The 13,921-nt window shown below is 51.5% G+C and overlaps 1 protein-coding gene across 1 annotated transcript; it reads right to left on the bottom strand.

The window, feature by feature from the left end:
- Positions 1 to 2,380: 2,380 nt before the first annotated feature.
- Positions 2,381 to 9,660, bottom strand: KISS1 (KiSS-1 metastasis suppressor). The gene is given in 5 exon segments (XM_010590406.3): positions 2,381 to 2,597; positions 2,599 to 2,752; positions 5,111 to 5,245; positions 8,206 to 8,335; positions 8,715 to 9,660. Coding segments are annotated over 3 exon segments (474 nt in total). The 5' UTR covers positions 5,214 to 5,245; positions 8,206 to 8,335; positions 8,715 to 9,660.
- Positions 9,661 to 13,921: the final 4,261 nt, after the last annotated feature.

The raw sequence follows: 13,921 nt of genomic DNA, 5'->3' as shown, positions 1-13,921 counted from the left end.
GGCCAAATGGGTCTCCCTGAAATAAACCCATTGCTGTCCAGTGGATTCCAACTCATAGCGACCCTGTAGGATACGGTAGAACTGCCCCCACAGGGTTTTCTAGGCTGTAATCTCCACAGAAGCAGACTGCCGCGTCTTCCTCCCTCCGATTCGCCCACCTTTTGGTTAGCAGCCAAGCACTTAACCACCGCGCCGCCAGGGCTCCTTCCTGAAATGGGGTGCGCCCAAATGTTGTGGGATCAGACGCCATGTCCTGAGGCGTGAAAGCTAGAGACATAAAAAACCACTTCCCCAAATGGCAGCTGGGGTGTGTTTCACTGTCAACAAGCTTAAGCAGGAGGATCCTTTCCCACAGGGGGGTGTGGGCAGCAGAGCAGCTGGGTGGGGTGGGGGAGGTGAGGCAGGGCGGGGTTCTGACGGGAGGGTGCGGGGTGGGTGTGCAAAGTGTCACAGCAGAAGTTTAGCTGGGGTGGGAGGAGAGCGGTTAGGGAAAGACATTTCCTGGAACATGGATCTCTCTCTCTTTTTTATAAGAAAAAAAGAACATGTTCTTAGCTTTAAAAATCAATAAAAGTGTTGGGGGTGATAAAAACGTTTTGGAAGTAGATAGTGGTAAAGCGTGCACACACTGTGAATGTGATTAACACCACTGCATCGTGCACTTAAAAATGGTTAAAACGGAAGTCTACGCTGTGCGTATTTTGCCACAGTTAAACAACCACCACCACAGTAGAACTAAAAGGCTTATAATGAAAACCAGCAGTCCCCAGGCCTGCTCCCCAAAGGTGACAGCTTTCCACTCTCTTGGCTATTCTGCTATTGTCCATATTTCCAAAGAGGGAGCCCTGGTGGCACAGTGTTTAAAGCACTCAACTGCCAACTGAAAGGTCAGCAGTTGGAACCCACCATCGGCTCCTCGGGAGAAAAGGCCTGGCGATCTGTCCCATAAAGATTACAGCCTTGAAAACCTTATAGGGCAGCTCTACTGTGTCCTATAGGGTCGCTATGAGTTGGAATCCACTTGACTGAACACAACAACAGCCCTCCTTCTTGCAGCAGCTCCAACTCCCCAGCTATTGGGGCCCCCAGGAATGTCCCCTCAGCACTCCTTGTGCCACCAAGGCAGACTGCCTGTTCTCCATCTCCACCACGGCTGATTCAGATGGAAGCCCTGCCATGTCAGACCCACCACAGTGTAGTGTGGGCCCAGGCTCTGGCGTCAGGAGTCCCAGGGCTTGCCACCCACTGGCTGTGTGCCTTAGTGAGTTATCTATCTTTCTGAACCTCAGGGTTCTCACCTGTAAAAATGCGGAACATCATGCCCATCTTCTGGGGTAGTTAAGGAGCCCTGGTGGCACAACGGTTCCATTAAGTGCTCAGCTGCGAACCGAAAGTTTGGTGGTTTGAACCCAACCAGGGGCTCCTCAGGAGAAAGACCTGCGATCTGCTCTCGTAAATATTACAGCCTAGAAAACCCTGTGGGGTAGTTCTACTCTGTCACACGGGGTCACTACGAGTTGAAAACCAACTCAACAACACCCAACAACAACAACCCTGGGTGGTTACAAGGATGAAGAGGAACGATACAGATGAAATATGGGCCCATCCTGGGCTTTCCTGGGGGACAGCGGACGGCCCAGTCCACTGTCGATGTCCCTTGCATGTGGATTTGGGCTTCAGTGCACCCGGCAGAGGTCCAGCTGTCAGGTGGGGTGATGATTATGCTTCGGTGGGCAGGACTGATTCTGGGGGTGGTTTCATCATCTCCCAGCGTGAGTTGTCCAAATGGCTGATAATTTCCCTGAGAAAAGGGAAGCTGCCTTCCGCCAGCCAGCCCAGGTCAGTGCTGCTCAGAAGTGTGGGCCGTGGCCCATGCCCATCATCAAAATGTTACCTGTCCCCAGTGGGAAAAGTACCGGAGTTAGGAGGAAGTCTTCAAAAACCCTTATAGAAATTTGACATTGCTGAAACATCCAAGCGGCATCCAATTTAGGTCTCTTTTTCTTTATTTTTTAACTGTCAGTTTTCTAGCGATGCATTTTTTTTTAAACACCGACAATTTATTTTTTCCATTTTCCAAAAACAATTTTAATCACTCCAAACAGAAACTCAGTCCCCCTTAAAAAATAACTCCCTGTAGTGATTCATTTGTATTGCTCTGGTTTTTTTGTTTTTAAGTATGGATCTGCAACAGATTGAAAACAAACCTGTTCCTTCAGCACGTACAGCTTGAGAAGCACTGACCATCATGACACCAAAGTCATCTTAAAATCAACCAAAGAGCTGATTGAGGAGAGAAGGGAACAACTTCATCAGCGCTGGTTGCAAAAAGTAGCTACAAATCACACGCCGGCGAGTTAGCAGGATTTCCTTTGTTGCCTCAGGATAGAAATCCCAGTCGGGTCCCTCCCGGCCCGGCCCCAGCCCAAGCCCCGCACGCCCCGGCAGGGCCCCTGCCCCTCAGCCCCTGCTGGCGCCCCGCCCGCGCGCGCCCTCCCGGCGGCACCAACAGCTGCTCGCAGAAGGAGTTCCAGTTGTAGGTGGCCAGGTCCTTCTCTCGCTGCACCAGCACCGCGCCCAGGGGATCTGGCGGCTGCGGGGGCGAACGGGCCTGGCTGCTGGGGCCTAGCAGGGCTCTCGGGGGGCGGGCACAGCGAGGCGCTCCGAGGGGTCGGCCCGGCTGCTTCTCTGCGCACCGCTGCTCCCAGGGGGCCGGGAAAGCCTAGGGTCCGAGCTGCTGCGAGCTGCGGGCCTAGGACAGAAAGCCACAGGGAGAGGCTGCTGTGAGGCTGGGGTACGTGCGTTCCAAAAACAAAAACAAAACAGACCAAACCCGTTGCAGACACGTGGATTCTGACGCATAGCTCACAGCAACCCTATAAGTAGAACTGCCCCATAGGGTTTCCAAGGAGCAGGCTGGTGAGTGTGTAGTGTTAAACTCTTGATAAGCAGCATAGCTCTTAATCACTATGCCACCAGGGAGTCTACCTGCGTTCAGGGGCCAGGAAAGCCAGCTTTGGAAAGCCTACTAGCGTCCCCATCCTATGCTGCCCTTTTGTTCCGCGGCTTCTTGGAAGATCTAAGCTCAGTGCCTTCAGAACCAGCAGGAGCGTCTTAGCTTAGGTGTTTAGCCCAACTGGTACCTCCTCGTTCAACATAACTTTCTTTGATTTTAAATGTTTAGGAGTTATCTTAAATGTCTTTTACATTAAATTACTTCCTTTTAGGAAGCAGACAGGGTATAGCTTAGAATTAAATGCACCTCCTCTTGGCTCACTAGAGTCCCTGAGTGGTGCTGTTAACCCACTCAGCTGCTAACCTAGTCCACCCAGAGGCACCTCAGAAGAAAGACCTGGTGATCTATGTGCAAAAAATCAGCCACTGAAAACCCTATGGAGCAGAGTTCTACGCTAACACACAGGGGGTCACCATGTGTCTGAATCAACTAGATGACCCACTGTCGTTGAGTCGAAGATGGCGACTGGTTTTTTCGTGGCTCACTACCTTGTATGCATCGGCCTTCCCCACTGGGTGTGAGCTCCTTGGGGTACAGTGGGGACAGTGTTCATTCATCTCTGTCCATCACCGTGGTTGAAACCAAAAACCAACCAAAACGCACTGCCGTCAAGTCGATTCTGACTCATAGTGACCCTATAGGACACAGTAGAACTGCCCCATAGAGTTTCCAAGGAGCACCTGGTAGATTCAAACTGCAGACCTCTTGGCTAGCAGCTGTAGCGCTTAACCACTCTGCCACCAGGGTTTGCAAATAGCAGGGCTTCAATAAATGCCTGTTAACTACGGAGAGGCTAATGAAAAGCTTGTAGTAACAGAAATCAAGAAAGTGGAATGAAGTCCATTATGCCCACACCCACCTGTGATACAGCTCTGGTCTCTTGATAACACTAATTGTGACCTCCTTTAATAAGCTATGTGTGGAAACCCTGGTGGCGTAGTGGTTAAGTGCTACGGCTGCTAACCAAGAGGTTGACAGTTCAAATCCGCCAGGTACCGCTGTAGGGTCGCTATGAGTTGGAATCAACTCAACAGCAGTGGGTTTTTTGGAATAAGCTATGTGGAAAACCTGGTGGTGTGGTGGTTAAGAGCTATAGCTGCTAACCAAAAGGTCAGCAGTTTGAATCCACCAGGCACTCCTTGGAAACCCTATGGGGCAGTTTCATCTGTCCTATAGGGTCGCTATGAGTCAGAATCAACTCCACAGCAATGGGTTAATAAGCTATAAGGAGCCCTAGTAGTACAGTGGTTAAGCACTCAGGTACTAACCAAAAGGTCAATGGTTCAAACCCACCAACCTCTCCACAGGGGAAATAGTGACAATCTGCTTCCGTAAAGATTATAGCCTAGGAAACCCTATGCGGCAGTTCTGCTCTGTTCTGTAGGGTCACTATAAGCCAGAATCGACTCGATGGCAATGGATATCATTTTTAAATAAGCTATATAGAATTAAAAAAAAAAAAAAATTTTTTTTTTTTTTTTATATAGAATTACCTGAGCCACCTCGCCCATTCCCAGTATAATTTCCCCCCTCATACTGAGGGTTTACAAGGTTAATTTGGAAGGCACTTTACACACAGGGCACTTTACACACATGGTTCACTGAGTTCACTATAATTTTTGGCAGTAAAATAGCACAACCCGTTCTGGATAGACAATGGCCCCAGCCAATTGTGGCAAGAAAAACTCGTTGCCATCGAATCCATTCCAACTCATAGCAATCCTATAGGACAGAGTAGAACTTTCCCCTGGGGTTATCTTGGCTGTAATCTTTTATGGAAGCAGATCTCCAGGTCTTTCTTCCTTGGAGCTACTGGGCGGGTTTGAACCACCAACCTTTCGGTTAGCAGCAGAGCACTTTACTGTTGCACTGCCAGGGCCCCTTCTTGATGCCCATAATACATAGTGGTGAACCATCCTTAACTTGCAGGGTTAATGGGGCTCCTGAATGATGCATATGTACCAGTCTTAGGTTTCCATTAAATGCAGTGTTCAACTCATATCAATAGACTAGTATACTTTGAAAATTATGGTAAATCTCATTTTGCAGCAATTCACTTACTCCATCCCACCCCCTTTCCCAGACAATGCATACCTGTGCATCGAGGCTTCTTGGCAGAAGCCACCCTTTCTAACGTCTCCCCAAAGGAGGTGGCACAGAGGAAAAACAGAAGCTGCCGAGAAACTAATGGGTTCATCCTGGTGAGAAGAGGCAGGTCCTAGAAGTGCCCTGAGGAGGAGACAGAGGGGGAGGAAGACCTAGGTCAGGCGTGGGGTCTGGGCTAGATGCTGGGTGCAGATCTGGTTGAGAAAGAAGGAAAGAGCTGCTGTCGTTGGAGGCTCCCACAGGAGGGATGAATCTGAAAGACCACATCATGGAAACATGATGGAGTGTAGTCAAAGCTGAAATGATGCTAGGCAAAGGTCATCTAAGAGGACCTCCTTGATGAAGTGAGGCCAGCAAGGGTGGAAAGGACAGGACTACCCAGATTGGGGAATGCCCGGGGCACTGAATCTCAGGTGTGCTTGAGAGGAGTGTGGGAGAAATGAGGGATGACATACATATATTTAGTGTGGAGGAGTGGGCGGGGAGGGCAGGAGGTTCAGGCCACCGACTGGAGAACGTTCAGGTCCACACGTTCTCTCTGGAGCATGGGAACAGGCACATCTTCCCCACATGCTGTGCGCTGCGTTAATCCACAACTTTCTGTGCTCCTCTCTCCCCTTAGAACGTGCCTTCCTGAACCTGGGCCAGTCCCTCCTTCTGTGACAGAAGCTTAATTCTCTGCCCTTTCCAAGAAGAAAGAAGAAAGAGGCAATCGGTTGCTCTTTCCCTTGCTGTTTACAGGCTTGAAGAGCAGCACTAAATGGTCTTATTGCCTATAATTCCTCATTTGTCAGGTTGGTTATCTCCATGTTCTGTTCTCCATGGGCCCTGAGAGGGTCTGGATTGAACTGGCCTTGTCATCTTGGCTGTTGAGATGGGGCTGTGTGTTCTGACCCTCCCTTCACCCTCTTATCCTCTCCCCTCCCCCCGACACCTTCCAGCTCCCAATTCTAATCTCTTTGAAAAAGTCGCGTGTACTTTGAGGTTATCCAGCAAATTTATGGTTAGAGACAAACTGGGGTGCTGCAGGCTGAGCAAAAAGGGTGCCTCCATCAGACCTAAAGCCTGGAGCCCCTCTCTGGGTCGAGGGGCCAAGAGGGAAGGGGGCAAGTATCATTTGGGTCCAAACCAAAAAACACCACTTTTACTTGACTTTGAGTTGATTCTGACTCATGGCGACCCCACATATGCAGGGTAGAACTGCTCTGTAGGGTTTTTAAGGCTGTGACCTTTCTGAAGCAGATCGCCAGGCCTGTCTTCCAAGGCACCTCTGGGTGGATTTGAGCTGCCAACCCCTCTGCTAGTTGAGGGGCTCCTGATTAATTCATTAGACAGGACAGTATAAAACCATTTCTTTTTTGGCTCAGAGCATGGATACATGGAGCCCAGGTTAGTTCAGAATCACTCCTTGAGCGCTGACTAGAAGCTGGTGCTGTGCTAGTTGCTAAGGGTGTACAGGTGTACCATGACACAGGGTTGCTGCCCAGAGATCTGTCTAGCATGGGAAATTGACTTGAAAACAGATCATTTCAACAGAATGAGGGAAAGGATGCTCTGGAGGCCTGCAAATACATGAGGGGCTTCGAGAGCCTTGGGAACCCAACCAGGATGGTCCAGGCAGGCTTTATGCAGAAGGTGACGCCTGAGCATGAGTGGGCCATGTGAATAAACCCATTGCCGTGGAGCCGATTCTAACTCATAGCGATCCAATAGGATGGGGTAGAACTGCCCCGTAGGGTTCCTAGGCTGTAATCTGTTTTATTATTTTTTTTATTGTACTTTAGATGAAGGTTTACAGAACAAACTAGTTTCTCATTAAATAATTAGTACACATTTTTTTGTGTCATTGGTTACCAACCCCAGGACATGTCGACACTCTCCCTTCTTCACCTTGGGTCCCCAACCCCCAGTTTTCCTGGCCCCTCCTGCCTTCTAGTCCTTGCCCCTGGGCTGGTGTACCCCTTTAGTCTCATTTTGCTTTATGGGCCTGTCCAGTCTTTGGCTGAAGGTTGAACCTCAGGAGTGACTTCATTACTGAGCTAAAAGGGTTCCCCAGGGGCCATACTCTCGGAGCTTCTCCAGTCTGTCAGGCCAGTAAGTCTGGTCTTTTTTTTGTGAGTTAGAATTTAGGTTGTGATCTTTACAGAAGCAGATCGCTAAGTCTTTTGTCCCAGGGAGTGGCTGGCAGGTTCGAACCACTAACCTTTCGGCTAGCAGACGATTGCTTTAACCCCTCAATCACCAGCTCCTGGCTGGGTGAATGACGGCATACGGAAGCATTTCCAGCAAAGGGTGCTGCATCAGCAATGGTGGTAGAGACTGGCGGGGCCGGGAGTAGGGAGAGCTGCTGCCCGCAGACAAGAGTGTGGAGCTTTGGGCGATAAGAGAGTAATGAGGCTGGGCCATGAGCTTCCACTGTCCCTCAGGGCCACACCGGGGCTACACCCAGAAGGAACCTGAGAGGAGTGTGTGTAGATTTGCATTTTAGATGGAGCGCATGGCTGCTCTGGTAGAAGCCCCTGGGAGTGAGGAAGGGGTGGTGGCTGCAGGCTGCGTGGTTAGAAGGGCCTTGTTCCCTCTCTGTGCTCCCCTTTCCCTCTGTATGCACCCTCCCTGTCAGGGTAGTGGTACTACACACACCACCTGAGAACTCTGCTTGTCCTCTGCTGCCTGGCCCTGGCCCGTGTACACACACAAACACAAATACACACACACACGTTCTGACACAACCGAGGGCTCCCAGAAAGCAGGGGCCAAGCCTTTTCCATCACAGATCCCCCAACTCTTAAACCGCTGCCTAGTCCACTGTTGGCACTAAGCATGTGGTGGAAACGAATTGTCTGGAAAAGGTCCATCCCCTTTCCAAGTGGCTGACCTGCTGTGGCAATATTCGTGGTTTCTCCCACCCCAGGGGTTTTTGTACCTAATGAATAACAGAAATTCCAGGCACGGTAGGAGAGCTTGGGAAGAGGGGTGGCTTCCTTCCTGGAGTGACCCTCCCCACCCCACCCCCGTTCTTAGTGCGGGTGGGGGAGGCTAGCAGGGTGGGTGGGCAGGTGCCCTTTAGTTGGGGTTGTATTTACCACTCAACAAGACGGATTGACACAGTGGCTGCAACAATGGGCTCAAACATAGCAACAATTGTGAGGATGGCGCAGCACAGGGCACTGTTTCGTTCTGTTGTCCATAGGGTTGAAATCGACTCAATGGCACCTAAGAACAGCAATTTGGGGGGAACTGCTCAGAGGAGTCCCATTCCTCAGCCATGTGCCCCACCCTGAGGGACTCCCCAGCTTTCTATAAGAGCTTCTGTGGCCTCCAATCACAGCCACAGAGAGCTCATTCTATTGCACTTACTCCTCCCACAGTGAAAGAGCCCTTGGGACCCCCTAGTTTCCAAATAATAAAGTGAAAATCAATTTATCCACCCAGCATCCCAGCATAATCTGGCCAACCAATAATCAGGCAAGACCAGGAGCCCCACCACCCTCTGCTTCCCTGTCAGTTTAGGACTAAATTTCCTGCCCCCTCCTCTGGAGCCTCCCTGGGCCAGGTGGACCCTCCCCATGTGTGGATGCTGCAATGCACCTACCTTGGCTCTGGCCTGGCCAGGTGAGAGCTTGGCAGGGTCTCTGCGGTGATGAGGCTACTTGGGTGGGTGATGGCTGGGAGCGCGGGGAGCTGGGCTCCTAGGCTCACTCTGGCCAACTCTCTGATCACTTCCTCTTTTATGAAGCCCAAGGTGACGTCTGCAGACTCAGGCCCACCTCTGCCTGGCTCTCCCTCTCTTGTCAGACCCTCCTCAGAGATGCAGTTTCCTGACCGCTGCCTCCCGCCTCCTCCTGGCTCTTGGGACTGAATCAGCCTCTTCCTGCCCCTCCTGAAGCCTTCCAAGGCTGGCTTTATAATTCTCATTAGGTCTTTCCATCCTCCCCTCCCCTTCCCTCCAGACCCACTCCGCTCCGGAGACCCATTCTGCCCCAGGCAACGTGGAAATGGGATATTTGAGGAGGAATGGTGGGGAGGGGGCTCAGTGTGAAGTGTCTTCTCCCCTCTGGACAAGAGCCACCGACACACCCAGGCTTAAGAGGAGAGGAGAAGGGCACGATTTGACCCTAGGGACGCTTGTCCCCACATGCTCAGTTCTGAGAGAAAGCCAGGCCAGCTTGGGTCTCAGATCAGAAGCCGCTCCGGGCTGGGGTGGAGGATGGGGGTGAGGAGAGGATTCACTCCTTTTTCCTTCCTTTCTTTTCCCATCTTTCCTCAAACAACTACAAAGCATTTGCTCAGCAAGGGGTTGTAAGATGAATATGACAGACAGGTGCAACAGGCAGGTAAGCCGCTGGCTGTAAGGAAGCAGAGCAAAATGACCACTCTAGTAGGTGGGCATACATGGGAAGAACAGAGAAGTGACTTCCAGGCAGGAAAAACTTCCCAGAGGAAGTGGCATTGGGCCACCACCCTTAGAAGACAAAGGCTGATGTGAACAGGCAGAGAAAGCCGGAGGGCAGGCAGAGCGGCAGAACAGCCTCCGCTGCAGCACAGACGATGCTGGTTGGTCCCGTGATTGAGGTCACTGGACTGTATCCGGTGACTCGTTTTCTCTTCTCTGATTGTTGTCACCATTAGCAAGTCGCTAAGTGAGACCCTCCTCCAGCCTCAGAGAGATTTAGCTGAGTGTGAATCCCAACCCTGCCGGGCTCTAGTGGAATGACCTTAATGATTAAAGCCCTTGAGGTTTCGAATTCTGTGGTCTGTAAATGGAGATGATAACCAGAGAAGCCAGAGCGAAAGCTTCCCCCTGCCTGCGCCTCGGGCTGCTTCCCGGGGGGGCTCCTCCCTTGCTGAAGGCTCAGCCAAGGTGCGGTGAGGTTTTTGAAGAAGGGATGGTGGGTGGATGGTTCCCTCATGTGTTAGAGCAGACCTAAGGCTGATGAGTGACTTCTGAACTCTCAGCAGATGGTCAGGGGACTTCTCAGAAACTGAACACAAGAGATGTTTCTTGGGTGACAACTTGGGAAGATGGACAGTGGGTTCCTGAACTCCACTTGGCTCTGCTGGGCTGGCAGCTCATTCCTGCCCACCACTCTGCCCTCTACCAAAAAACCAAAAACACATTGTGGTGGAGTCAATTCCAATCCATGATGCTGCAGAGTAGAGCTGCTCCATAGGGTTTTCTTGGCTGTAATCTTTTCAGAAACAGATCACCAGGCCTTTCTTCCATGGCACCACTGATGGGTTCAAGCTGCCTATCATTCCGGTGCAAACTGTTTGTGCACCCAGGGCCCTTCTGCCCTCCACAGCATCCACCATCTCCCGTTCCCTCCCCAGGAACAGCTTCTGCCATAATTGCTTCTGACAGTTCTCTGTCCCTCCTCTTTGGCCAAAGGCCCATTAAGGGCCAGAAGCATCCCAAGGACTCTAATAGAGGAAGGAGACACTGGAGAAGGGGTGTCCTCACACCCAAGCACCCAGGCCCACACCCTGCTGGGCCTGTTTGGGGAGGGGGAGCCCAGTCCCAACATCTCCAGGCTTCTTCTGTCTCAGAAGACTCGATTATCACTCACCGTCACCACGTTACTATTATTGGCCCCATTACAAGCAGTTACTGTGCTAAGTAAGCACTTTACAGGATTTATCTCCTGAATCCTTACAACGCTTTGAGTAGTATTATCTCCACTTTCTATAAGGGAACTGAGACTCAGAGTGCCACCGTCGGTGAGTGGCAGAGCCTGGACATGTTCCCAAGTCTCTACGACTCCAGCAGAATCCAGCATCGCTGTCCTCAAACCAGGCTGCCTGTAATTACACCTGTAATTTCAACAGGGACAGCCGCCCAGGCCCCATCTCAGAGAGCGTGTAGGGGTGGGGCTCACACATCAGTCCTTTTTAAAGCTCCCCAGGTGTTCTAATGTGCAACGTCTTAACCTTATCATTTCTGGGATGGACCCCGTCCTTCCCACGGCACTCAATCCACCATGACAGTGAAAACCACTGGTTGCCATTGAGTCCATTCTGTCTCACAGAGACCCCATGTGTGTCAGAGTAGAACTGTGCTCCATGGGGTTTTCAGTGGCTGATTTTTTGGAAGTAGATCACCAGGCCTTTCTTTCTGAGGCACCTCTGGGTGGACTTGAACTGCCAGCCTTTTGGCTAGCAGCTGAGCATGTTAACTGTCTGCAGCACAGTGAGTGGATATGAATGAATGAATGAGTGATGACCTTGGCTTCTGCCTTGCTCACCTTTCACTCCCTGTGTAGGGTAGGAGTTCTGGCTCTGGAGTGAAACTGGTCTGGGTAAGTCCTGGCTTTCCACTGCACTGTGTTGCTTTGGACAAGTGGTTTAACTCCTCGAAGGCTCTTTGACATGGGGATAATGAAGCTAACCTCATAAGACTGCTGGGAAATAAGACTGTGTGTGGGAAATCTAGCACATCCCATTGCCTGTTGAGTCGATTCCAATTCTTAGTGACCCTACAGGACGGAGTAGAACTGCCCCATAGGTTTCCAAGGAGCGGCTGGTGGATTTGAACTTCCAACCTTTTGGTTAGCAGCCTGAGCTCTTAACCACTGAGCCACCAGGGCTCTAGTCTAGTACGTACCATAAAACCAAACCCATTGCCGTCAAGTTGATTCTGACTCGTAAAAAAAAAAAAAATTTTAAGTAGGTGCTAAATAAATCATTATTCCACTATGGAGTCCTGGTGGCCTCTCCACTTCTCAGCGCGTTGTTGACACAGCCTTGCTGACTCCCACCCTCATTGTGACTGTTGCAAGCCCTTTCCACTCTCCTCCCACCTTAACCTCCCACCCCACCATCCTTGGCAATGACCTAACCTCCCAATTCACTGAAACGACAAAGGCTGATGCTGGACTTGAACCACCAACTTTTCGGTTAGCAGCTGAGTGATTAACCGTCTGCACCACCCAGGGACTCATAGTAGTAACTTAACTCATGTTCCACGAGCGAAGGCATTAATAAGATAGTTTCATACAGACATGGTCCCATCAGAATGGTGGGGGTGGAATGGGCAAGGGCTGAAGGAAACCTTTTGGGGGGGGTGCCTTTAAGCTCACCCATGCCTCTGTCACCTGTCAGCAAAACTTTGTTGAGAGCTAACAGTGGGCCAGGCCCCTGCAGGCCCTGGAGAATGGTCAGGGGAACGAGAAGCTTCCTCCCAAATCAGGCAGGCTCCTCCATGGCTGATACGGGGCAAAAAGGGATCTGATCAAGCCCAAGGCCAAGCTCGAACCACTGTGCTCAGAAATATAGCCACAGAAAAAGCCATTTGCCTTTACAAGAGTCCAGCTGTGAATCAGTGGCAACTGAGGGATATGGGAATTTGGGGGTTGTTTGGGCTTTCCCCTTTCCTGAAGGTGGTGACAGCAAATCTGAAGATGTTCCTCCTGGGGCCTCACCTCTGTGTCTTGTGGCACCCATGCTCACCCTGCTCTGGCAGTGAGTTCTCTGTTCTGTAACTGGGTGTACACAACATTCTGAGGACAGGGGCAGGTCCCCCCTTGTCCCCTTGGCAGCCATTCCATTGCCTGGTACACACACAGAGGGCACAGCGTAGATCCTAAACGCATGCATTGAAAGTGGCCCATCTCCTCTGGAGCCTGTGAGAACTGTCTTCATCCTTGGAGTAGAGGCTCCCCACCTGGCGGCACAAGAGTTAAGCATTCAGCTGCTAACTGAAGGGTTGGCGGTTCAAACTCACCCAGTGGCTTCGAGGGAGAAAGACCTGGAAATCTCCTCCTGTAAAGATTACAGCCTTGAAAACCTTATGGGGCAGTTCTACTCTGTCCCTATGAGTTGGTATCAACTCAATGGAACCCAACGACAACAACAGGGGCTCCCAGGGTAGGGACTGTTCGTCTGTCAGACTCTCCATCCTCACTCATCAGGACTACCGAACACCAGGGTGAGAAGTAGAGCCTTATGAGACAGCAGGCTGACCCTTGCCACGTGGAATGGCATTACACCGCCTGCCATGCTGGAGACACCGACTTCCAGACTCAGACACACTCACAGCTTGGGGATTTAATCTTTGCTTTCCTTCCCATAAATACAGGGCAGGGATGTGATGCCAGCCCTGAGCTGATCTTCGCAGGACCCTGGATCTCTGCTCCCCACAGTCCTGGCAACCTCTTCAGTTGACTCGGGAATTTGAGGCCAGTCACTCGGCACCATCTTTCCTTCTGGCCTTGGGGAGTTCCTGCTGTGCCGGGGAGATGAGCCAGGGCAGGGCGCGGGTCTGACCTCCCTGCAAGCCTCCTCAACCAATGATCCAAGTTCAAGAAGCTCATCTCTGCTGTTCAGACCATTGAGCTGGTGCCTTGAAGCCTCCGGAACAGCTGTGGGAGCCAAGAATCATTACTCCAGACAAAGAGTGGGGAGCAGATTCAATTATCTAGGTTATTACGGAGCTGGCCTTGACAGCTGGGAGCAGTGCCAGGTGCAGATATAGAGGAGGTGCAGGGATTGGGCCCAGCTGGTGGGCATCAACGTGCTGTGCTGGCCTCGGGGCCTCCCTGGGCTCCTCAGAGAATTCATATTCTGTCAGTTACCTCAGAGAAAGGGAGGGGAAGGGGCAGGGCTGGCTCCCACACCTGCCCCAAGTGAATAGAGAATCTGCTGCCTGCTCTCCCTCCCGTCCTTGGCAGTCGTGACACACCCCTGCATGCCCGGGCCCCAGGCCTCGCCAGCTCCCAGGAATCTGGGGCACTCAGGCTTGGTCACCTAGAGTCTCAGGGTCTCAGTTTCTTCCCTTTAATAAGCAACCAGTAATGGGCCGCC

The sequence above is a fragment of the Loxodonta africana genome, chromosome 20 (assembly GCF_030014295.1).
Source record: "Loxodonta africana isolate mLoxAfr1 chromosome 20, mLoxAfr1.hap2, whole genome shotgun sequence".
Lineage (NCBI taxonomy): Eukaryota > Metazoa > Chordata > Mammalia > Proboscidea > Elephantidae > Loxodonta > Loxodonta africana.
This window is presented reverse-complemented; position numbering and strand designations above follow the sequence as displayed.